Source organism: Hyperolius riggenbachi, chromosome 8 (genome assembly GCF_040937935.1).
Source record: "Hyperolius riggenbachi isolate aHypRig1 chromosome 8, aHypRig1.pri, whole genome shotgun sequence".
In the NCBI taxonomy this organism is placed as follows: domain Eukaryota; kingdom Metazoa; phylum Chordata; class Amphibia; order Anura; family Hyperoliidae; genus Hyperolius; species Hyperolius riggenbachi.
In genome coordinates, this window is record NC_090653.1 from 161,488,723 (window position 1) to 161,515,262 (window position 26,540).

The 26,540-nt window shown below is 45.0% G+C and overlaps 1 protein-coding gene across 1 annotated transcript; it reads left to right on the plus strand.

Annotated features, from left to right (window-relative positions):
* Positions 1–26,235, plus strand: PDZD11 (PDZ domain containing 11). The gene is made up of 7 exons (XM_068249661.1): positions 1–99; positions 173–268; positions 14,139–14,222; positions 17,881–17,937; positions 20,393–20,491; positions 22,282–22,342; positions 25,792–26,235. Exons 2-7 carry the CDS (start codon positions 176–178, stop codon positions 25,824–25,826), a joined length of 429 nt encoding a protein of 142 aa, XP_068105762.1. The 5' UTR covers positions 1–99; positions 173–175; the 3' UTR covers positions 25,827–26,235.
* Positions 26,236–26,540: the final 305 nt, after the last annotated feature.

Sequence of the window (26,540 nt, forward strand, 5' to 3'; positions counted from 1 at the left end):
TGGAATAATTAGGTCAGACTCTAGTGCTGGATAGGAAAAGAGGAAGTAGGAAGAAGAAAGCTGTGACTGTAACTGAGGCGGAGAAGTGAAGTCCGACTCGGGTGAGTTTCTATGCGGTGACGGGGAGCTGAAATGTCCGTATCATTGGTCACGTGATGAATTATTCTTTCTAGGGATGGAGGGGCGCGCTGCATACGAAGATTACCCGTATCCTGTGGTTTTCCTGCCGCCATATGAAAATCCACCAGCTTGGATTTCTCTGCAGGAGGTATGGTTTAGCTCTGCAAAGCTATTTGCACCACATCAATGGGGATGTCACTCCTTGCACATACTTCCTCCTGACAGAGTGCTGCTTAGTGGCGACAAACACACTTGACTCAGTGCTTAACTTTCCCTGATCCATCCAGTGCTGGATTGGCTTATCTTGTACATATTTTTTCATATCCTAGTAATGCATTGCCCCTCACTTCAAACACATCCTCCCTGCAGACGCTTCCTCCTCTCCTACTGCTGGTCTCCCTCTCCCTGCACATGCTTCCTCCTCTTCTTGTGTTGGACTGACCCTCCCAGCACACGCTTTCACTTCTAGTGCTGGACTGTACATGCTTCCTCTCCCAGTGCTGGACTGACCCTCCCTGCACACGCTTCCTCCTCTCCCAGTGCTGGACTGACCCTCCCTGCACACGCTTCCTCCTCTCCCAGTGCTGGACTGACCCTCCCTGCACACGCTTCCTCCTCTCCCAGTGCTGGACTGACCCTCCCTGCACACGCTTCCTCCTCTCCCAGTGCTGGACTGACCCTCCCTGCACACGCTTCCTCCTCTCCCAGTGCTGGACTGACCCTCCCTGCACACGCTTCCTCCTCTCCCAGTGCTGGACTGACCCTCCCTGCACACGCTTCCTCCTCTCCCAGTGCTGGACTGACCCTCCCTGCACACGCTTCCTCCTCTCCCAGTGCTGGACTGACCCTCCCTGCACACGCTTCCTCCTCTCCCAGTGCTGGACTGACCCTCCCTGCACACGCTTCCTCCTCTCCCAGTGCTGGACTGACCCTCTCTGCACACGCTTCCTCCTCTCCCAGTGCTGGACTGACCCTCCCTGCACACGCTTCCTCCTCTCCCAGTGCTGGACTGACCCTCCCTGCACACGCTTCCTCCTCTCCCAGTGCTGGACTGACCCTCCCTGCACACGCTTCCTCCTCTCCCAGTGCTGGACTGACCCTCCCTGCACACGCTTCCTCCTCTCCCAGTGCTGGACTGACCCTCCCTGCACACGCTTCCTCCTCTCCCAGTGCTGGACTGACCCTCCCTGCACACGCTTCCTCCTCTCCCAGTGCTGGACTGACCCTCCCTGCACACGCTTCCTCCTCTCCCAGTGCTGGACTGACCCTCCCTGCACACGCTTCCTCCTCTCCCAGTGCTGGACTGACCCTCCCTGCACACGCTTCCTCCTCTCCCAGTGCTGGACTGACCCTCCCTGCACACGCTTCCTCCTCTCCCAGTGCTGGACTGACCCTCCCTGCACACGCTTCCTCCTCTCCCAGTGCTGGACTGACCCTCCCTGCACACGCTTCCTCCTCTCCCAGTGCTGGACTGACCCTCCCTGCACACGCTTCCTCCTCTCCCAGTGCTGGACTGACCCTCCCTGCACACGCTTCCTCCTCTCCCAGTGCTGGACTGACCCTCCCTGCACACGCTTCCTCCTCTCCCAGTGCTGGACTGACCCTCCCTGCACACGCTTCCTCCTCTCCCAGTGCTGGACTGACCCTCCCTGCACACGCTTCCTCGTCTCCCAGTGCTGGACTGACCCTCCCTGCACACGCTTCCTCGTCTCCCAGTGCTGGACTGACCCTCCCTGCACACGCCTTCTCCTCTCCCAGTGCTGGACTGACCCTCCCTGCACACGTTTTCCTCTCTCCCAGTGCTGAACTGACCCTCCCTGCACACGTTTTCTTCTCTCCCAGTGCTGGACTGACCCTCCCTGCACACGTATTCTTCTCTCCCACTGCTGGACACCTGCATTTATTAATTTCCATGAAGGAGAACTGAAGTGAGAAAAATATGGAGGCTGCCATATTTATTACTTTTTAAACAATGCCAGTTGTCTGGCAGACCTGCGGATCTCTTTGGCTGCAGGAGTGTCTGAATAAAACCAGAAACAAGCATGTAGCTTATCTTGTGAGATCTGACAATAATGTCAGAAACACCTTATCTGCTGCATGCCTGTTCAGGGTCTACGGCTAAAAGTATTATGCTGGGCATACACGGTGCAATTCTGCGCCGGAATCGAGCCGCCGGCGCGTGGATCGATTCCCACTTGTCCCTGCGGGCATTCCTTATCAGCGCTTCGTTTCTGTTCCATTCTCCGCCCGCGGGGATCGAGCGCGGAATCGATCTGCCACGGTGATCGGACAGGTTGGATATTATCAATCGAGCCATCAGCGGCTCGATTGATGAGAACTATCTAGCCGTGTATGCCCAGCATTAGATGCAGATGATCAGGACAGCCAGGCAACTGGTATTGCTTAAAAGGAAATAAATAAGGCAGCCTCCATATCCCTCTCACTTCAGTTGTTTTTTAACAAACATGAATCCAAACACCCATGTACAAGGTGGGATCAGGGAGTCAGTGAGGTGCAGAGGTTAATGGCCAGCATTTCACACAACAAAACGTGCTTTTTCAAGACTGCTTATGTGCCTACAGTTTAACCATAATTAATGTAATTGCGCACCAGTCACCTTAAACAAGTTAGTACTGCGTTTTATGCCATTTAGGTTCATGTTTTAAACTAAAAGGGCAACTAAACTGAGAGGGATATGGAGGCTGCCATATTTATTTTCTTTTAAAGTGAACCTTAACCCTGGTGGGGGCGAAGTCCCAGGTAAGTGAATTTTTTTTCCCACCAGGGTTAAGGTTTACTTTAAGCAATACCAGTTGCCTGGTTAGCCTGCTGATCATCTGCCTTTTAATACTTTTAAGCATAGACCCTGAATAAGCATATGCAGATCATGTGTTTCTTACATTGTCAGATCTGACAAGATTAGCTGCATGCTTGTTTCTGGTGTTATTTAGACAGATACAACAGCTAACTAGATCAGCAGGCTTGCCAGGCAACTGGTTTTGTTTAAAAGGAAATAGAGCAGGCTCCACATCCCTCTCACTTCAGTTGACCTTGGAGAGGGATGTAGAGGCTGCCCTATTTGTTTTTCATTTTAAACAATGTAAATTGCCTGGCTGCCCTGTTGATCCTCTGCCTCTAATGCTGGGCATACACGGATGCAATTATGCGCAGGATCGATCCCAGCGCATCCCCACCGGTGTCTATATCGATCCCCGCTCGTCCCCGTGGGCACTCCTTATCTTCCACTCGATTTCCACCGCTATTGTCCGCCCGCGGGGATTCTATCCGGCGGGTCATCGGACCTGTCGGATATTATCAGTCGAGCCATCAGCGGCTCGATTGATAAGCAAGAAACTTACCGTGTATGCCCAGCATTATACTTGTAGCCATAGACACAAAACCAGCATGCAGCAGTTCAGATGTTTCTGACAAAAATCGGACAAGATAAGCTACATGCTTGTTTCAGGTATTTTTTTCAAACACTGCAGTCAAAGAGATGAAGAATAAATAGATTTATACATACCTGGGGCTTCCTCCAGCCCCATAAGCCTGGATTGCTCCCACGCCGGCATCCTCCGCTGCCTCTGTCCACCGGTACCGGGTCCCATAATTTGGGCCAGTCGACGCACGCGCAGTGCGCTCCCTCCGTACTGCGCAGGCGCATGCGTACAGAGCTGGAGGGATCCCCTGTGCATACGTACAACTGGTCGCGTCCGGCGGAAGTGACGGGACCCGGTACTGGCGATAGAGGCAGCGGAGGATGGCGGCGTGGGAGCGATCCAGGCTTATGGGGCTGGAGGAAGCCCCAGGTATGTATAAACTCTTTTTTTTTTTTTTTTTTTTTTTTTTTTAATTCTCTGGTTGTCTTTAAAAGGAAATAAATTGCAAGTCTGCAGCAATCTCTGCAGTGTGTTGCCGCATGATCTGTGCTTACCACATGGATTATGCAGCAATGCAAGTCTGTGGTGATATGGTAAATGTGCACGAGCAATTGTGGTAGCGTCGGGGAGCAACAGTAAACCAGTGACGTACTTCCTGTCCAGCAAATGTGAAATTAGCTTCCAGCTCTGTCCTTGCAATCACACTTTACACATAAGATATAGATGGGAATTGCCATTCAGAACACATCTAAGCAGCTTGTGATGGTTTGCATTTAAAGGTAATATCCGAGCTGCAAAAAAAAAAAAAAAAAAAGACATCTACCTACCCGGGGCTTCCTCCAGCCCCTAGCAGCCGCTATGTCTCTCGCCGCAACTTCGCTCTCAGCTGCCGGCCCGGGCTCCCTGCCGCTGCAGAGGTCAGAACTACTGCGCCTGCGCAGTATACTCCACACCACGTGCAAGTGATTGACAGCGGTACTCAAGCAGGCGCAGTAGAGGACGACCCGGTGAGGTCGGCCTCTGCACCGCCGGGGACCGGGAGCCAGCCGCTGAGAGCGGAGCTGCAGCGAGGGACATAGCAGTTGCTAGAGGTTGGAGGAAGCCCTGGGTAAGTAGATGTCATTTTATTTCACAGCTCGAACATTCCCTTCAAAGGTCCAATTCCATTCAAAGGTTATTTTTAGTTTAGAAGAGAATAGAAACACTGTTAGTCTGTTATTACTAATGGTATCCACTTTGGGTAATGTTTCTTTTTCCAGTAAACTGCAGGACAGGTCCACCATGAGACGACATAGGCTCCTCCCAGGAACAGGAAACATCCAGATAGAGTACTCTATAAATTTTAATCCAACCCCTCTTAACACCAGTTGACATTTCCTGTTCCAGGGAACAAGGGTGCACTATGTCGCTCGCCGGTCCGTCAGGACAGGTGTGCCAGGGACTTGGTTGGCGACATATGGTGGACCTGCCTGTAGAGGATTTGGGTCCGGTGGGAGAAAGGCTGCGGTTACCTTCTCCTAGACGCTGTCCTGGCTGCCCGGGAGGTGGTGGATCAGGTAGGATGCGCACGGCATCCATGATTCCCCTCATTGCAGAGGCTATTGGCACTCCGGAAGTGATGTAGGGGAACCATCCAGGCCTCTGGAGGGATGGTTGGTGGTTTGCCCTCAATGGCGGCGCTCCAATTACGTACTTCCGCCCTTACGTGACGTCACTTCCGGTCGCACGGGTGAAGAGACGCCGGAAACCCGCATGGCTTGGCATTTCGTTGTGTGAGCGGAGCGGGATGGACGCTAAGAAGGAACCAGGAAAGGTAAGATCTGCGGAAGGCTTGGGGACCTTTATGGTATGCCGCGTCTATACTGAGGTCTGTTATTTCAATATTGGCCATCAGCACACTATTTGCCTGCTTAGCGTCTTATCTGAGGTCTGTATTAGGACTCGACATGGCTATAATTTTATTTTTAGCGTCAGTCTGAGGTCTGCGTAGTTGGGGCTGTATGTAATTTCTTCACTCCAGAGATAGATAAAATAAATATATATATATATATATATATATATATATATATATATATATATATATATATATATATATATATATATATATATATATATATATATACATATATATAGTTGCAAAAGTATTCTGAAGTTTTCCACATTTTGTCACACTACTGCCACAAACCTCATCAATTACCAATACAGACCAATACAAAGTGGTGTACATGTGAGAAGTGGATCGAAAATCATACATCATTCCGAACATTTTTTAGAAATACATAACTGCAAAGTGGGGTGTGCGTAATTATTCGGCCCCCTGAGTCAATACTTTGTAGAACCACCTTTTGCTGCAATTACAGCTGCCAGTCTTTTAGGGTATGTCTCTACCAGCTTTGCACATCTAGAGACTGAAATCCTTGCCCATTCTTCTTTGCAAAACAGCTCCAGCTCAGTCAGATTAGATGGACAGCGTTTGTGAACAGCAGTTTTCAGATCTTGCCACAGATTCTCGATTGGATTTAGATCTGGACTTTGACTGGGCCATTCTAACACATGGATATGTTTTGTTTTAAACTATTCCATTGTTGCTCTGGCTTTATGTTTAGGGTCATTGTCCTGCTGGAAGGTGAACCTCCGCCCCAGTCTCAAGTCTTTTGCAGTCTCCAAGAGGTTTTCTTCGAAGTTTGCCCTGTATTTGGCTCCATCCATCTTCCCATCAACTCTGATAAGCTTCCCTGTCCCTGCTGAAGAGATGGAGCATGATGCTGCCACCACCATATTTGACAGTAGGGATGGTGTGTTCAGAGTGATGTGCAGTGTTAGTTTTCTGCCACACATAGCGTTTTGCATTTTGGCCCAAAAGTTCCATTTTGGTCTCATCTGACCAGGGCACCTTCTTCCACATGGTTGCTGTGTCCCCCATAAGGCTTGTTGCAAACTGCAAACGGAACTTCTTATGTTTTCTGTTAACAATGCCATTCTTCTTGCCACTCTTCCATAAAGGCCAACTTTGTACAGTGCATGACTAATAGTGGTTCTATGGACAGAGTCTCCCACCTGAGCTGTAGATCTCTGCAGTTCATCCAGAGTCACCATGGGCCTCTTGACTGCATTTCTGATCAGCGCTTTCCTTGTTCGGCTTGTGCGTTTAGGTGGATGGCCTTGTCTTGGTAGGTTTACAGTTGTGCCATACTCCTTCCATTTCTGAATGATCGCTTGAACAGTGCTCCGTGGGATGTTCAAGGCTTTGGAAATCTTTTTGTAGCCTAAGCCTGCTTTACATTTCTCAATAACTTGATCCCTGACCTGTCTTGTGTTCTTTGGACTTCACGGTGTTGTTGCTCCCAATATTCTCTTAGACAACCTCTGAGGCCCTCACAGAGCAGCTGTATTTGTACTGACATTAGATTACACACAGGTGCACTCTATTTAGTCATTAGCACTCATCAGGCAAGGTCTATAGGCAACTGACTGCACTCAGATCAAAGGGGGCTGAATAATTATGCACACACCACTTTGCAGTTATTTGTAAGAAATGTTTGGAATCATGTATGATTTTCGTTCCACTTCTCATGTGTACACCACTTTGTATTGGTCTTTCATGTGGAATTCCAATAAAATTGATTCATGTTTGTGGCAGTAATATGACAAAATGTGGAAAACTTCAAGGGGGGGGGGGGGGGCGAATACTTTTGCAACCACACGATCTACTAGTAGTGGCAGACTCCTATCAACAGACAGAGGAAGACACAAAGAAAGTACTAGATCAGTTACAGACTCTCGGATGAATCATAAATTGGGACAAGTCAGTTCTACAACCGATGCCAAGAATCCAGTTCCTAGTAGTCCTAATAGATTCAGAAATTCAGAAACGGAGAGAATGTACTTAAAGCGGTATCGTCACCATAAAAATCAAATTTCAACAGCAACTGGTCTGAGTGTATTAAGTGATAAAGATGCTAATCCTGCATTCAAAACTTTCAAAACTTTTTCTGCTGTTATGATTTGGAGTTATCACATACTTAAAGAGCACTGGTCCTTTAGTAGTCAGTTCCAAATAATTGCATGCTGGGGGTTCTTTTTATCTATAATGCATTCCTCATCTTTCCTTTATTTCCCTGCCAGCTGCTTATCTGAAACCTAATCCCCTACTCACTTGTGTTTACAAGCAAGGCTGAGGTGACTCAGCGATTGGAGGAGACAAGAAAAAAGTAAAGGGCAGAAATGACATCACGAGTTAGCCTTAACTGTGGGCAAAAGACATGGCCCCCACCACTAACAGAATTCTTGTCAATTACTGTATAACATTCACTGAAATCAAAACGTGGACAGTATAATACATGTGTTATGTAAGTAGATCAAGTATTTATATACTTATATATGTGTTTTTTTTCCCTGACATAGTATGGCTGATCCTACTGCTTTAAAGAGAATCTGTATTGTTAAAATCGCACAAAAGTAAACATACCAGTGCATTAGGGGACATCTCCTATTACCCTCTGTCACAATTTCGCCGCTCCTCGCCGCATTAAAAGTGGTTAAAAACAGTTTTAAAAAGTTTGTTTATAAACAAACAAAATGGCCACCAAAACAGGAAGTAGGTTGATGTACAGTATGTCCACACATACAAAATACATCCATGCACAAGCAGGCTGTATACAGCCTTCCTTTTTAATCTCAAGAGATCATTTGTGTGTTTCTTTCCCCCTGCAGCCATCTTCCACTGAAGTGTCAGGCTGTTTCTTCCTGCAGAGTGCAGACAGCTCTGCCTGTATGTAATTCCTCAGTATGTGAAAGCCCAGCCAGCTCAGAGGAGGATTTATCCAGCTTGTAAAAGATAATAGAGCAGAGAGAAGCTGCACTAATATAAATAACACACAGGCAGTGTGCAGAGAGGGGCCTGGAGGGGGGAGATGCATCACAGAACCACAACACTGAAGAACTTGGCAGCCTTCCAGACACAGGCTGACAAGTCTGACAAGAGAGAGATAAGTTGATTTATTACAGAGATGGTGATAGTAGAACGTGCTGCAGTAAGCCAAAACACATTAGAATAGCTTTTGGAACGTGTAGGATGGAAGAAAACCGGATGAAATTTTTGTTACGGAGTCTCTTTAAAGGGAATGTCCAAGCAAAATAAAGAAATGAGTTTCACTTACCTGGAGCTTCTACCAGCCCCATGCAGCCATCCTGTGCCCTCGTAGTCACTCACTGCTGCTCCAGTCCCCCGCTGGCAGCTTGCCGACCTCGGAGGTCGGCAGGACGCTTTGCGTACGTTTTTACGCATTCTTGCGAGTGCAGGAACATTAACACATACATTTTTACGCATTACTGGTTTAATGCGTACATTTTTACGCATTGAACCAGTAATGCGTAAAAATATATGTGGTAATGTTCCTGCACTAGCGGGAATGCGTAAAAATGTACGCAATGCGGCCCGCCGACCTCCGAGGTCGGCAAGCTGCCAGCGGGGGACTGGAGCAGCAGTGAGTGACTACGAGGGCACAGGATGGCTGCATGGGGCTGGTAGAAGCCCCAGGTAAGTGAAACTCATTTTTTTTATTTTGCTTGAACCTTCCCTTTAACAAAAGAAAAGATAACAAAGCTGAAGACAATAATACAGGGTTGCATAAAAGATTCAAGAATGACAATAAGAGAGGTCATGAAAGTGCTGGGATTCCTAACCTCAACATCCCCAGCAATCCAGTGGGCAATGATGCACACAAGACACCTCCAAAGTTGGATGATGGAGGTCTGGAACAAAAAGCAGGACGAATTAGAAAGACAAGTAATATGTCCAGTAACAGTGTTAGTCACTGGAGTGGTGGCTTTCAGAGAAAGTTCTCACAGAGGGCAGACTATGGGCTATCCCAACTCGGACTCATTACTATGGATGCAAGTCTTCTAGGATGGGGAGCTCATCTGCAGGGGAGGATATTTCAAGGCCTCTGGTCAAGAATGATAAGAGATCAATCATCAAATTACAGGGAGCTAAGGGCTATAAAGGAAGCAATGATACAGGGGTTACAGTTATTAAGAGGTAACAATGTTCAAGTCAGAACAGACAACACCACAGCAGTGGCCAATATAAATCGGCAGGGGAGGGAACAAAGTCAAGAAGACTTCTGGACCTAGCGATGGAGATACTAATAGCAGAAGAGAACTTCCTGTCATTATCTGCAATCCACCTGAAAGGATCGCTGAACAGTATGGCAGACTTTCTAAGCAGACACAGACTGTCGAATTCAGAGATGGAAATATCAAAGTGTTCAAGAGTCTAGTCAAAAAGTGGGGTCGCCCTCAGTTAGACATGTTCGCAAACAAACAAAACACAGTGCAGGAGGTTTTACTTCTTGAATCCAAAGGAGGGAGAGGAAGCAGTGGATGCACTCCGTCAGAAGTGGCCATTCGAAAAAGGATATGCGTTTCCACCAATACAACTAATCTCTCAAGTATTGCAGAAATTAATGCAGACCAGGGCAACAGTAATCACGATAGTTCCAGTTTGGCCAGGAAGAAGCTGGTATCCAATTCTCCTAAAGATGAGGCTGGAGGGTCCAGTGAGACTTCCTCATTAAGATGTTCTATCACAGGTATCAGGAAGAAGTGTAAACTCCATACCAAATCTAAACCTGTCTGCTTGGCTTCTGAGAGGTCTCCTCTAAGGAGGAAAGGAGTATCAGAAAGGGTTATCGGTACGTTACTGGACTGCAGAAAGAAAGTGACGAGAAAAATATATTTAAAATACTGGAAGACGTTTAATATGTGGCAAGAAGATTCAGGATTTCAGGGCAATTAATACATACAGTATTAGAATTTCTACAAGATGGTGTGGAAAAGAATATTGCTCTGAGTACTTTGAAAGTGCAGGTGGCGGCAATATCTACCTTTTTGGATGTAAGGTTAGCAAGGGTCCCCCTTATCATTCAGTTCTTCAAATGTATAGAGAGGAAGAAACCTATAGTCAATAGGAAAGTTCCCAGTTGGGATTTAGCTTTAGTTCTAAAATTTTTAAAAGGAAACCATTTTGAACCAATATCAGAGATTTTTTTTAAAACTACTTACAATGAAGATTCTTTTTCTTATAGCCATTACTTCAGCTAGATGTGTGAGCGAACTAGAGGCTTTATGTTGCGATGAACCTTTTTGCTTTATATTCAAGGATAAAGTGATATTGAAAACTTATGAAGAGTTCCTTCCTAAAGTGGCCACAACTTTCCACAGATCGCAGGAGATTGTGTTACCCTCTTTTAATGAAGAGCCATGTTTGGATGTCAGAAAATGTTTTATATCCTATTTAGACAGAGTAGCAGAGTTTAGAAAATCAAGAGCTTTGTTTAGCAACACTTCAGGGGCAACAAAAGGCATGAAAATGTCAAAAAGAACAATAGCCAAGTGGATAAAATTATGTATAGAGGAAGCCTATAAACTTACAGGAGCTACTCTATCAGATACAGTTAGGGCTCATTCAACTAGGCCAGCTGCCACTTCATGGGCTTACAGGCACTACAGGGTGAATCTGATGTCTGCAAGACAACAATCATTTGGGAGAAAAGCATATGCAATACAGTAATACTGTAATAGTACGTTCAATTCACTACGTTAGCGCAGCGGTGGAATTAATCAGCAAAATGCGAGCCATGCTGTGCGGAACAGAACAATATTTGCATTTACAGTTGCAGTGAAGCATATTTTTCATTAAAGCGAACCTCCGGACTAAAAATCTACTCAGCAGAACTGAAAAGGCTTGGTGTTTAACAGTTTCACAGCATCAGAACTTTGTTTTTCTTACCAAAGCATCATTTTTAGCTGCATTTTTAACTAAGCTCCACCCATCAAAGAAAAAAAGCCCGGGCTTTTTTTCCCTGATGCTGTGCAGAGCATGATGGGATTTCCTATGCTGTTGTTCACGTTGCCTAGCAACTAGGAGGGGTGATCAGGACACAGGACAGTTGGAACTGTGTCTCATGCTCCCTGTCACCTCCTTTCAACCAAAAACATGGCTGCCATCATGAAATCAAAAATGTGCCTGTTCTTTTAAAACAGGGTGGGTAAGAGATAAGATTACCTATCTATTTACTAATTAACATAACTAATGCAACTTAATGACAGTATGTTTGTTTAGGCTGGGGTTCCTCTTTAAAGAGAATCTGTACTCTAAAATTCTTACAATAAAAAGCATTCCATTCTATTCCTTATGTTCTCCTGGGCCCCTCTGTGCTGTTTCTGCCACTCCCTGCTGCAATCCTGGCTTGTAATTGAGAGTTTTAGGCAGTGTTTACAAACAAACTAACCAGCTTGTGATAGGCTCAGACTGTGACTCACACAGAGTGTGGAGGGGGTGTGTATAGCTTCTGCCAATGACAAGCAGTGCAGCACATTCCACACATTCCAGCCTCAGCCCACAGACCTGACAGAAGAGAGAAGATTAGATCATGTAACAGAGATAATACAGCCACTGTGCAAGTAGAAAAGTCTGCAGTAAGATAGAGCACATTAGAACAGGTATAGGAACTTATAGAATAGAAGAAGTAAGGCTGAAAATTTTGTTAGAGTCTCTTTAACTGTCTGCTTCACTGTTTGTGTCCCATTGCGTGTGTAATTCAAGACGCCCCCCCCCGGTTTTATAGGGCCCCACTGTGAAACTAACCTAAAGAGGGTGATGTCTGTGGCTGAATTGCATTTCAGGAACTCCTTGTCTGAGTATGTCATCACTGGAGTGGGCAGAGCAGTTCCTGTAAGAGTCTGCTAGCCTCCGGTATTGCCACTGACACTTCCAGGAATACCCATGTCTTGGCAAAAGGAGCTTTTTAGTCCGAACAGGACATATAGAGGTCAAGTGCAGAGCGAGATAGCATGGGATGGAAAGAGTAGCTCATTCCCTGGCTATGGTCTCTTCACAATGTGTAATATGAAATCCCTAACACCAATTAGGGCCAGTTCACACTCGGAATGCAAACCGCAATCACGATTTTGCCACGATTTGTATATTGATTCTCATTCAACAGAACGACAATCACAACGCAATCACCCCCAGAATCCCCCAAAATGTATGCAAATCGCAAATGATGCAATGAGAATGATAGGGATACATTAGCAGCAGCACTTTGCTGATCACCGGCGATCAACAAATCGCTCAAGTGTGAACCAGCTTTTAAGCTTTACCTAAATAAACCAAAACCGTTCCAAGCAGAAAAAGCTTCTCATTTCAATCAATTTTTAGAACCGATTTTAGTTATCATATTCTGTAGCCGTTTCTCTTAACCTCTTGAGGACCCACCCTTTACCCCCCCTTAAGGACCAGCGCTGTTTTAGCTGATCTGTGCTGGGTGGGCTCTACAGCCCCCAGCACAGATCAGGGTGCAGGCAGAGCGACCAGATCGCCCCCCCTTTTTTCCCCACTAGGGGGATGATGTGCTGGGGGGGTCTGATCGCTCCTGCCTGATGGCTGTTGCGGGGGGGGGGAGGGGGCACCTCAAAGCCCCCCTCCGCGGCAAGATTCCCCCCCCCCCCTCCCTCTCCTCCCTGTCCCCCCTGGTGATCTGGGCTGCACAGGACGCTATCCGTCCTGTGCAGCCAGTGACAGGCTGTCCCCTGTCACATGGCGGCGATCCCCGGCCGCTGATTGGCCGGGGATCGCCGATCTGCCTTACGGCGCTGCTGCTCAGCAGCGCCGAACAATGTAAACAAAGCGGATTATTTCCGCTTGTGTTTACATTTAGCCTGCGAGCCGCGATCGGCGGCCCGCAGGCTATTCACGGAGCCCCCTGCCGTGAATTGACAGGAAGCAGCCGCTCACGCGAGCGGCTGCTTCCTGATTAATTAGCCTGCAGCCGGCGACGCAGAACTGCGTCGCTGATCCTGCAGCTGCCACTTTGGCCAGTGGTTAAATGTCAGTTTGCCAGTCTTTCAAGCAATAAAAGAAGCAAAACTGAGAGTGATATGCCTCCCTGAGGAATGAAAATGCTTCCTTTAAAGAGAGCCTGAGCCTGGGCTCATAAAACAAAACAAAAAATTAAAAAAATTATTTAAAAAATAGTCTAGTCTACCTGATCCGGGGGCTGAGTGGATCAGGTATCTGCAAAAACCACAGCTCCTGTGGGGCGCACTGGCCCACTTTCACTTTTGGTGACCTCTGGTTATGGCTGGAATGAGAGAGCATGCAGGGAGGCAGGGGGAGCGGCCAGGGAGAGAGAGCTGCCCAATGGCAGCTCTGGAAACCCTGTAGGAACACCCCTGGCGGGCATTTTGAACAGGGAATTCCTCTCCCCTGTGTTTACTTTAGAGATGGCCATAAATAATGTCACCAATCTCGGGGGGCTATAGTGTGGGGGGGTGCGGGTGGGGGGCAGAGAGCGGTGGTGGGGGGGCACAAAGGCATGTCATGAGAGAACATGCCTCTGTGTTCCATCTGCCCCCCAACAACCACCTCTGGTTCTCTTTAAGCTTTACAGTATTGGCCACCTGTACAGAAGTGCCGCACAGTAGCACAATGTAGTCTTTTGTACAGCTTTCCTGCAGCTCTTTCAAGCTTGTTAGCATTCATCTGTACTATATATAAAAATCATAACTTTTATAAGGTAGTGTGTAGAAATTCTACAGTGATGTTCACCTATTTCACCTATTCATTTTTTACAGCGTGTCTATAGTTCAGATTACAACAATGAGCTCACAAGATTTTTGCCTCGCTCCATTTTGCTGAAGAAACCTCCAGGGGCTCAGGTTAGTTACATGACGCTAATATCTCACAAGTTTGTCACTAATTATTCTACTTTTCCTCACAGTTTCCTGCCTCCTCATTTTGGCAAGCGGAATAATTTTGTAGATACAGTACATTTACAGTATTTTTCAGACCATAACACGCTCCAGACCATAAGACGCACCTAGGTTAAGAGGACAAAATCCAGGGGAAAAAAGATATGCTAAACCTAATGCGTCCATGCTTCAGAGCATCTTGTGGATCTTCTCCCCTCAGTCCCTCCACCTTGTACCTCCTGTGTCCTTCTGTCCCTCCTGTGTCCTCCTTTGCCCCATATCATCCTGTTTCCTTATCTGTCCCTCCGTGTCTCGTCTGTCCCCCCGTGTCTCCTCTGTCCTTGTGAGGCTGGTATTTAACATTTTTGGAAAACCAAAATGCTACACAACTGATTGTGGTTAATCTGGTTTTCATCTCTTTTGTTTTTAACCTCTTTCCGCCCGCGTCACGCCGATGGGCGTGGCCGCGGCGGCAGCCCCAGGACCACTTAACGGCAATTGGCGTAAAGTCCTGGGGCTGTAATTTGCATGAGATCGCGCACACGCTGCGCGTGCATCTCATGCTCGGAGGGCGGAGCTCCGCCCCCTCTTCAGTCTCCGAGCGGCTATTGCCGCTTGGGAGACTGTTAGACGGCGTGATCGCCGTCTATTTACACTGTGCAGCGCTGCGATCAGCAGCAGCGCTGCACTGGGGACAGCCGTGTGACACGGCTGTCCCCCTGGGGGACAAGAGAGCGATCGCTCTCAAAGGGTGAAGCCTATGAGAGCTGATCGCCATGATTTGCTGGCTGGAGGGAGGGGGGGAGGGAAGGGGTTTAAAGGAACAGGTTTGTTTGTTTTTTAAATCACTAACAAAAATATTGATTAAAAAAAAACATAGGGGGAGCGATCAGACCCCACCAACTGAGAGCTCTGTTGGTGGGGAGAAAAGGAAGGGGGGGAATCACTTGTGTGCTATGTTGTGCGGCCCTGCAGCTTGGCCTTAAAGCTGCAGTGGCGTTTTTTTACTAAAAATTGCCTGGTCACAAGGGGGGTTTAGCCCTGCAGTCCTCGAGTGTAAAGGATTGCGGAATGGCCGCCGCATGCTCTGACGGCGTGGCGGCCGTTTGCACGGCGACATGTGTCTGACCTGGTGCAGCCTTCCTGTGCACATAGGCTGAGGAATACACGCGCGCGCGGCGAGACAGAAGCTTTATGGGAATCAGAGAGGGATCAGCTGACTCCCTTGGATAGCTGAGCCAAGTTTGTATGCGGATTGGCTGGAAGGGACTGGGCGGCGCTGGCCAGCGCTGCACTATATAACCACTCGTCCCTCAGTCTCACATCGTCTGCCGTTGCAAATGCTTACGTGTTAGCACACAGACCTCAGTCAGATCCAACAGTGTGTTTGAACCAGGAAGGTCCTGGGAATCCACACTGAGCTAGAATACTTTCTCATGCTTATGTTATGTTATGCTTTAGACCAGTTCCAGGGTGTTGTGACTACGGACCTCACACCCAAGACTAGGATACTGTGTCATTTCTATGATATACCTTAGCCCGGTTCCAGGGCATAGAGAATAGGCCCTCACACCTAGTTAGGTCAAGCCTGTTTATATTAGCAGCAGGGCTTCCTGCAACCAAGCCTAGGCCCCTCTCCTAGGGAGCCTTTGGCCTAGGGATTCACCCACAGTCTGAGGTGAAATCCCTTCTTCTTCATACCTCCAGTTCCTCTGGCGGTTCTCTCTCAAAGTGCTACTGTTACACTGTACACTCACATCTCAGGTGTCCAGAGGTTAGACATACCTGGATTATTAGTGATTCTGCAGATCATTCATAATCTGGTGTATATCTGCATTACTGGTGAATCTGCAGATCACCAATAATCAGATTCTCTCTGCGTGTTGACACCAATCGTTACAAAGAGGTTAAAGGAATGAAGATGGCATTTGAATTCCACCCACTTCAGGTTCCCTTAACCCACAATGGCATAACGGGCCTCCTGGCTAAACTGAGGTTCCTACTCTGGTGTCCTAAAAGCAGGACATGCATTGCAGTGTATAAAACATGCCAGATACTCACATGGAGACTGCCATACAACTCCACATAGGAACATAGGCTATTAGAAATAAAACAGATAAATATAGGCCTTTGGAATTATGTTTCTTTGCAGCCTAGAATTTGTATATGTGTTCTTAAAGGGGAACTGAAGTAAGAGGTATATGGAGGCTCCCATATTTATTTCCTTTTAATCAATACCAGTTGCCTGGCAGCCCTGCTGGTCTATTTCTCTGCAGTAGTATCTGAATAACACCAGAAACAAGCATGCAGCTTGTCTTGTCAGATCTGACTTTAAAGTCTGAAACACCTGATCTGCTGCATGCTTGTTCAGGGGCTATGGCTAATAGAATTAGAGGCAGAGGATCAGCAGGGCTGCCAGGCAACTGGTATTGATTAAAAGGAAATAAATATGGTAGCCTCCGTATACCCCTTACTTCAGTTCCCCTTTAGGATTGAAATCCACTAGTCCACTGTTTGGCAGATCATGTAGAAGAGGAAGCAATTGTGCATCATTCTAACCATTCCAAAGACTGGTCAACCAATATATATCATACCAACAGCAAGGCTTGTAATGCTGCAGGAGATCTCAAAGAACCACATGCTAATGTCTGAGGACCTAAAGGCTTCGCAATCATTAGAGACGTGTTTATGTATCTGCCTTCAAATGGACACTGAACAATGGTGTATGTGACAGTGCTGAAAGGAGAGAGCAATAAATATCCATAAAAAGCATTTATACAGTTTGATAAAGACCTAAGTGGTTAAGCAAGTAACGTACCAAAATAATGCTTTCTGGAGAGCCTGAGATGCTAAATGATTTCTTTATCCTATAGTATACTTTGCTGCAAATACAGAGACCTGCTGATGTTTAGTTTGGATATGCTACAATGGGGTTATCGCACTAAACGCAATTTGTGCGACCTGCGATACATGATTAACACGAGCGTTACTACAGTAGCAACGCTCAGGTTACCTATGTACCACGGGTCTCGCTAAGTGCATGAAGCGTGGTACACTGCTGGCGGTAGTAACTGTAATATTGCGCTGCCTGCGTGCAGCAATTTTAGCGCCAATTAGTGCATCAACCCCTCTGAGCTTAAAAAGAATCTGTACTCTAATATTCTTACACTACAAAGCATACCATTCTATTCCTTATTTTCTCCTGTGCCCCTCTGTGCTGTTTCTGCCACTCTCTGCTGCAATCCTGGCTTGTAATTAACAGTTTTAGGCAGTGTTTACAAACAAATTAACCAGCTTGTGATAGGCTCACATAAACAGAGTGAGAGTCATACAGTGTGTGCAGGGGGCCTGCAGAGGGTGTGTATCGCTTCTATCCAATCACAAGCAGCCCTGCACATTCCACACATTCAAGCCTTAGCCCGACAGACACGACAGAGGAAAGGAGATAAGATTTATTACAGAGACAGTGCAATTAGGAAAGGCTGCAGTAAGCCAGAGCACATTAGAACAGGCATAGGAACTTATAGGATAGAAGAACTAAGGCTGAAAAATTTGTTACAGAGTCTCTTTAACCTGTATCTGTCTGTGGCAGAAAGTAATCAGAATCTTTATTTTATGTTTGCAGTTAGGATTCAACATCAGAGGAGGGAAAGCATCCCAGCTTGGCATCTTTATCTCTAAGGTATGTTAAGCCTGCTGCTGTAGGTCTCTACACATCCTGTTTGAGGCACCCCATGCCACTTTCCAGGAAGTAAAACTACTGTTATTATGGGCATAGTTTTCTGGAGATAAAGTAATGTAAAAAAATTGTTTTTATCTTCATTCAAACAGTATGTAAAGCTGAAGGGATGTAGTGAACAAAAAGGTATTGATATTAACATTGCAATATTCAACAGGAAACAGATGTGCCATTTCCCTATGCGAAGAAAGAGAAAGCATGCCACTGGCATTTGCCCCTTTCAAAAAACAGTCAAGTAGATATTTCCTAAACATTGTCCACTAGTCTGATACCTCAACTTCTCCATGCAGAGTTTTTTGCACATGTACAGTTTGCTTTACATTAAAAGTATGCTGTGGCCTACAAAATATAACTGGTGCATGATATGACATTAAGCATACACAATGCAGCTGCCAAAGTTACAGAGAATAGCAATTTGAGCTTACTGTCTTTTTGGAAAAAATGTTTTATTTTATACTTGCGCAGAACCCATCTATAATCATTAGCCATTCTTAAATAAAGGTGGAGTTTCATTTTAACCGGTTGAGGACCAGGGGATTTTGCGCTGATCTGTGCAGCGTGGGCTTTCTAGCCCACAGCACAGATCAGCAGGCAGCCAGGGCGACCAGACTTCAAACCCCCCCCCTTTTTTTCTTCCCACTAGGGGGATGTGGGGATGTCCTGCTGGGGGGGGGGGGTCTGATCGCCGCCGGCACTATGTGGGTAGCGGGGGGGGGAGGGGGCTCAAAGCCCCCCTCCGCAGCGATTTCAGGCTTCGCTCCCTTTCCCTCCCTCCCTTCCTTCTCCTGGGCGGCGCAGGACGGAGATCAGCCTATCAGATGCCTCAGGGCGCAGTGTAGGGTGGGGCGCACAACTCACTCAGCTATCATTCCCCTATTGTGTTTGAAGCAGAGAGAAATAAGAAAAGGGGATACATGACAGTGACTGCAAGCCAGATAACTAGAGATGAAGGTGTTGGGGGCCCTGGGGCGCCTCTTAGTCTAATAGCAATCCGTGTGTGACGGCTGGGGTGGGTGGGAGGTATGGGGAGGCGCACTTTGGTGTCTCAGCCTTGGGTGCTGGAGGACCTTGTCCCAGCTCTGGTGGATGGGGGGCACGGACACAGCAGAAAGCCAGCTGGCAAGAGCAGGATCACTAGTGCATGATCCTTACGTTCCTCCGCCAGAAACAAAACCTGCTCCACTGACCCGCATATAAAGGGGTAACTTTTTAGTACATTTTTTTTGTACTGAAAAATTAGGCTTATATGCGAGTATGCAACACTGGAGTCCTAATGGACAGCCCTGTCGGTACAAATGGAAGCAATTAGCTTCTCTTCTAAGATAGTCTATTAGTAAGACACAGCAGAAACTCACTGTTGTGAGTATTCCTGTGTGAGTTTTGTCAATACATATGAACACTAAGTGCTACGGGGGTCTTTGCTTATCCCCCTCCACTCGTTAGTTTCTCATCGAGTGGGGTGTAGCTATCCTCTGCTGTGATCACTAAAAACTCACACATGTACTGATGTGGGGTCGAGCAAGGGGGGTAATGGTTGTCACAAGATGGAGTCAGACTACTGACTCACAGACCAAATGCCCTTGTGTGATTCATTCACCCCTCACATCAATTGGATGGGTTACAAATTTCAGAGCTCTGACGGGCTATCTGTGATGGGGGACATGTTATAATTTGGTGGGTTTTTTTTGTAAATAATATATTGAGCATTTGTATGTATGTACAGCACCTTCTGAGGAAGCCTTACAATGAAACATGTTAGGGTCTCACGTACATCACTGTGTATATGTTTGATTGCACCTCTGATGTCATTTGTAACCCATCTAATTGATGTGAGGGGTGAGCGAACGAATCACACAAGGGCATTTGGTCTGTCAGTCAGTCTGACTCCATTGTGACAACCATTGCTCTCCTGCTCGACTCCACATCAGTGTGTGTGTGTGTGTGTGCGTGTGTGTGTGTGTGTGTGTGTGTATCACAGCAGGGGATAGCTACACCCTACTTAATGAGAAACATAACGAGTGGAGGGTGCTAAGGAAAGACAGACCCCCCCCCCCCCAGCACTTAGTGTTCATATGTATTGACAAAACTCACAGGAATACTAAAAACAGTACGTTTCTGCTGTGTCTTACTAATAGACTCTCTTATAAGATAAGCTAATTGCTTCCATTACTACCGATACGGCTGTCCAGTGTTGCATGTATTGTTTCCCTGGTACCTTACATTCAGATAGTGTGCATTATATGCGAGTATATAAGGTATTACAGAGAAGAATCACTGTGTCTGTGTCTAGGTGACTTGGCATATTATATTGTAGCTATTCATATTTGGCATTGCTGAAATGGTTTTGCAGATTGAAGGTACTGAGTGAAGCAGACATTGATGGGTGTGTTTTATGCAGGTTATCCCAGACTCTGATGCTCATCGGGCAGGACTGCAGGAAGGGGATCAGGTTCTCACTGTGAACAATGTGGACTTTCAGGATATTGAGCACAGCAAGGTACTTACAACAACAGGAAAGGGAATTGGGAAAACAATTTCATGTAAAGCAAACCAGATCCATACCCTGTCATTTTCTTTTTCATGTTTCTCTTTTGTCTACAATTCCCGTTATACCATGAATGTATGTTTTGTGAATGATTGCTTAGTTTTAATCTTTGTGTTGTTTTCAGTAGTCTAGTCTTTTATGTGACAGCAGAACTACAGTCAGTAACAGAATACGGCCCAACATTTAGAAGAGTATCTTTAATAACCATTTAAAAAACTTTCCTTTTAAAGTGATTCATACATTTAAACTAGTAACAAAAAAAACAAACAAAAAAAAATCAAGCCGTAAGTTACCTTTGGAAGAGGTAACAGATTTGCTTGTCTTTCCATAAATGTTCCTACTTTTTACATTTGCGTTCGGTGGGTATACTGACCCTTTTACTTTAAATTATTTTTGAGAGCTAAGACAGCTAGGGCAATGGAAAACACTCAGCACTAGCCCTGCTGTCAAATTTTACATTTTTCATGTAGATGGCATTTTCTGAAATCCTGCTCCAGAGTGTTCTGGACTTCATAGTGAGCTAGAGGTTCGCCCTGCAACAGTATAATGATATCCACAACGCATAGGAAACACAGGAGTGGCTTACAGACAGCTTGAGTGACAGAATTACAGACAGAATGTCCTGGAGTACCCCAGCCACAGCCTAGACTTGAAGTGAAATTAAACTCATGAGATAATTCATTGTATGTTTAGTACTGGTGATAAAGATAAATATTTTTATTTTCAGTTTAGGATCTGAATTTTTAAGATTGCATCAGACTGTCATGGCTGCTGTTTAGAATCCAAAGTCTGCATTGTTGAGCTGAAAAAGAAACAGTAATTATGACCTAAAAAAGAAACCGTAGTAATGAGCCTTTTGACTTTCCTGCACTAAAACCTTATTCTCTGCCTTTCCCCTAACAGTTAATAGCCTTTTGCAACTCAAGCTTTTTTGCTGCACTAGAAAACGGGGACTTCAATTTCTAGGCACTAGTACTGGTAGTTGGTAAAAGGGCTCTAGAAATATGGGCACACCATGTGCTGCCATAGGCCATAATGTGAATTATGGCGGTAGTGGCGCTCAAACAGTAATTTGGGCACCGTGAAAAGACTGCACCCAAATTATTATAAAAACAGCATAATTTGGCCACCAGAGTCTACGGTGGCCTGGAGGGGGGATAGTAATTAACACCACCAGGACTTTTGCATGAGTAGGGTGAGCTATTTTTAGGGTTTTCCCTGAGCCCAAATTTCCCGGGGCTTTAATTACATAAATTCCTATATTTATCTATGTTTTGCTCATCAGGTCACTTCAGGTATGCTTTAACCCTTTCGGGTCCAGTGTCAGAATATGTCCGACGTAGATTCATCTTGAGCTCCAATGTCAGACATAATCCGACAAGGATAAATATGCCGTTAGGGGTTCTGAATATAATTTATTTCAGCATTTGTCATATATTTTTACAAAGTTTTAAATCCCTTTGCTGTAGTAGCATCAAACTCCTTACTTATGGTTTGGGAGAATCGAGGTTGAAGGAGCTTCATGTTACTGCTGCTGAAATAAGTTATGGGCATTCTGCAGTCATGTGAAAAGCAGTGCAGAGAGAGGTTAACCTGATGGATGCAGGATAAATTACACTGAAAGAATGCATTGTGTGGCGGATCGAGGCAGACTGTTATTTTCGGGTTGACCCTCATAAAAACGTACATTAAATGCCAGTGTTAGTAATAATGAAACTTTACATTGTTTTGATTTTCTACAGGCTGTGGAGATTTTGAAAACTGCCAGAGAAATCTACATGCAAGTCCGTTACTTCCCCTATAGTGAGTTATACCTGTTGATGTCACTGTAGTAATATAAAGCTTGTCCATTTTTTTTTTTCTCACAATTTGGGGGCTTCTATTGCAGAAGCCTCTGCTGCCAATGACAGGTGATTGAGCTTGAGAGAAAGTATGAACTAATTGTACTCTTTCATCAAAAACCCCTACAAATCTAGTCACTCTGTAGAGTCTGCATCGGAGAGTGCGCATGTCCCTCAGTCAGGGCCAGATTTCTGGAAAGGCCACAAAGGCCCAGGCCGTGGGTAGCAGCAGCAGCCCAAGGGGGCACCTTAAAATGAGAGGGGTTGCTACATATGAATGAGGACCTGAAAATGAGGAGCAACACATGAGAAAGGGAAACTGATGCCAAAGGCAGCAGCTGTTCATGAAAGAAAGGAGTTTTGCTGTACATGGATGATACACATGGAAGAGGGGGCTGCATGTGGAATGGGAGGGGCACTGCTGTACATGAAAGTGGAGCCACGACATAATTGGCCTAGGGGCACAAAAAGTAGAAATCCAGCCTTGCCCTCAGTACCACCATGAGTTTGCACTGGAGCATGCCAACTTGCCCTCCTCGCTCTGACATCCTCTGCTTGGACTCTGACCAGCTCATTGTTCTCATGACTCCATCTTCTAGCAGCAGCATAGGCACATGACATCAGAACACATTAGATTGGGTGGTGATGTCATGTTACACCAAACCACTTTCAGGACTTTCCCCTGCATCCAAGATGTATCTATCCTTCAAATATCTTCCAATTTTCCTAGAACTTGACATATATTCTTTTCATAGCAATAGGATCAAGAACATAAGCCAGGTCTATTTACATTTTATTCTTCAGCCTATAAAAATGAAGCTCTCCAAAAAAAAAAAAAGGAAAATATGTAGTATAGGAGTTGTCCATGGATGTTATGCAACCTGCCTTGCATACACGCCTGGACCTACCAGCACTACATACAGTGGTGTGAAAAACGATTTGCCCCCTTCCTGATTTCTTATTCTTTTGCATGTTTGTCACACTTAAATGTTTCTGCTCATCAAAAACCGTTAACTATTAGTCAAAGATAACATAATTGAACACAAAATGCAGTTTTAAATGATGTTTTTTATTATTTAGTGAGGAAAAAAAAACTCAAAACCTACATGGCCCTGTGTGAAAAAGAAATTGCCCCCTGAACCTAATAACTGGTTGGGCCACCCTTAGCAGCAATAACTGCAATCAAGCGTTTGCGATAACTTGCAACGAGTCTTTTACAGCGCTCTGGAGGAATTTTGGCCCACTCATCTTTGCAGAATTGTTGTAGTTCAGCTTTATTTGAGGGTTTTCTAGCATGAACCGCCTTTTTAAGGTCATGCCACAACATCTCAATAGGATTCAGGTCAGGACTTTGACTGGGCCACTCCAAAGTCTTCATTTTGTTTTTCTTCAGCCATTCAGAGGTGGATTTGCTGGTGTGTTTTGGCTGTCATTGTCCTGCTGCAGCACCCAAGATCGCTTCAGCTTGAGTTGACGAACAGATGGCCGGACATTCTCCTTCAGGATTTTTTGGTAGACAGTAGAATTCATGGTTCCATCTATCACAGCATGCCTTCCAGGTCCTGAAGTAGCAAAACAACCCCAGACCATCACACTACCACCACCATATTTTACTGTTGGTATGATGTTCTTCTGCTGAAATGCTGTGTTACTTCTACACCAGATGTAACGGGACACGCATCTTCCAAAAAGTTCAACTTTTGTCTCGTCGGTCCACTAGGTATTTTCCCCAAAGTCTTGGCAATCCTTGAGATGTTTTTTTAGCAAAATTGAGACGAGCCTTAATGTTCTTTTTTCTTAAAAGTGGTTTGCGCCTTGGATATCTTCCATGCAGACCGTTTTTGCCCAGTCTCTTTCTTATGGTGGAGTCGTGAACACTGACCTTAATTGAGGCAAGTGAGGCCTGCAGTTCTTTAGATGTTGTCCTGGGGTCTTTTGTGGCCTCTCGGATGAGTTTTCTCTGCGCTCTTGGGGTAATTTTGGTCGGCCGGCCACTCCTGGGAAGGTTCATCACTGTTCCATGTGTTTGCCATTTGTGGATAATGGCTCTCACTGTGGTTCGCTGGAGTCCCAAAGCTTTAGAAATGGCTTTATAACCTTTACCAGACTGATAGATTTGAACTACAGTACTTTTGTTCTCATTTGTTCCTGAATTTCTTTGGATCTTGGCATGATGTCTAGCTTTTGAGGTGCTTTTGGTCTACTTCTCTGTGTCAGATAGCTCCTATTTAAGTGATTTCTTGATTGAAACAGGTGTGGCAGTAATCAGGCCTGGGGGTGACTACAGAAATTGAACTCAGGTGTAATAAACCACCTTTAAGTTATTTTTTAACAAGGGGGGGCAATCACTTTTTCACACAGGGCCATGTAGATTTGGAGTTTTTTTTTTTCTCACTAAATAATAAAAACCATCATTTAAAACTGCATTTTGTGTTCAATTATGTTATCTTTGACTAATAGTTAACGGTTTTTGATGAGCAGAAACATTTAAGTGTGACAAACATGCAAAAGAATAAGAAATCAGGAAGGGGGCAAATAGTTTTTCACACCACTGTAAGTGAGGGTTTAATATTCTTACATTATTAGGATAAGATTTAGCCTGAAATTATTCAGAGAAAGTGTAAAGGTGGCCACACACGATACAATAAAATGATCCAATTTTACAGTAATTCGATAAAAACGATCGGATCTCTCGAAAAAAATCGAAAGCTTTTTTTTTTTTTTTTTTCATTCGACTGAAAAATCTGATCGGATTTCCCGATTTAAATCGATCCGGAATGCCAGATCTTTCTCTTCAATTTCTACTAAAGATTGTATGGTGTGTGTTGGATTGTTAGTTTATTAATATACACACCCTAGCAATTTTCCAATCATTATCATAATTGAGGAAAAAATTGAACATAGGTGTGTGGTACATTGGTCATATTTTTGAAATGTAACAATCAGTCCGAAAAATTGATTGCAATTCTTAAACTGAACAGATATTTAAAAAATTGTATGGTGTGTTGCCACCTTAAAAATTATTTTGTAAAATGGTATGGTGTTACATTTAAGTGATTTTTGTAATAAGCAGCAAATCTGTCTATCAAAAGATAAGATGAAGCATAAAATATTTTTTTTTTTTTTTACATTATGTAAAACATTTGTGATTTCATCAAGTTTGAAATACAAGATTGGCAGTTACTCAAAAACCCTTACATGATTTCAAAGGTACCGTCGTTCTGTGATCAGCTTCAAGCTAGTGTTTATAAGTGGTATTAGCTAGCCTTTGTGGGAACCCCCTCTATGCAATATTACCCTGGGGATGGGGGGGATAGGGAGATGCCCCTGGTGCTTGTACTACTGTATGGACATGTCAGTATGTAGGCTGCACAGCAGGAAGTTGACTGTCATTCTGTTCTTATTTTCCAGATTATCAGAGGCAAAAGGAGAGAACTGTTCACTAGTTTCATTACTACTTCTTCCATCTGTATTTGTATTGGTTTATAGAATTGTGTTCCTACTTTATTGGATGGCAGCAGTGGTACTGGCAACCTGATGGACTGTCTCGATTAAATCCAGCGTGTGCCTGAAAGCTAGCCATCAGTCATTGGACCCTACATGAGCTTTATAACGCCAATTGGAACAAGGCTTCCTCTGGAGCTTCCAGACCAGCATGACTCATGGATTTGTTGAGTTAACACAGTGGAACTCAACCTATGTATGACTTTTTTTTTCTTGCAAATGTTCCTTTATAATAATAATAATTATATGTGGGGGAGGTTACATTTGCTGATGACACTCTTCCTATGTAGGTGATGTGAGTTCATTTTTTTACATACGAATAGAATTGTAAATAAAGTTTTAGTACCATAACTATTCGATATGTGTTTAATGCTGAATTCAGAGCTTTCCGGAATTCAGCTACATGGTAGTGCACATTGTCCATCAAAGACTGCCATAGGAATATGTGTGCATACACACATTCAGTTTTGATTAGCCAATGATTTCCATGTAGTATGAGAGCTTACCTAGTGGTAAAATTGGCCAATCAAAATTGTATGTCTGTATGCACCTTAACAAACAACAAAAAAAAGAGATTGGATTCTGGTTTGCTAGAAGGGATAGTCAGGGAGATGCTGATATGACAATGTATGCAGCTTGGAAATGAACTAATCAAA

Excerpts from the sequence above, each read along its gene's own strand:
- PDZD11 (XM_068249661.1), top strand. The coding sequence starts at position 176 with ATGGAGGGGCGCGCTGCATACGAAGATTACCCGTATCCTGTGGTTTTC. Across the intron at positions 17,938-20,392 it reads TTGGCATCTTTATCTCTAAG|GTTATCCCAGACTCTGATGC; the intron begins GTATGTTAAGCC and ends TGTTTTATGCAG. Across the intron at positions 22,343-25,791 it reads AGTCCGTTACTTCCCCTATA|ATTATCAGAGGCAAAAGGAG; the intron begins GTGAGTTATACC and ends CTTATTTTCCAG.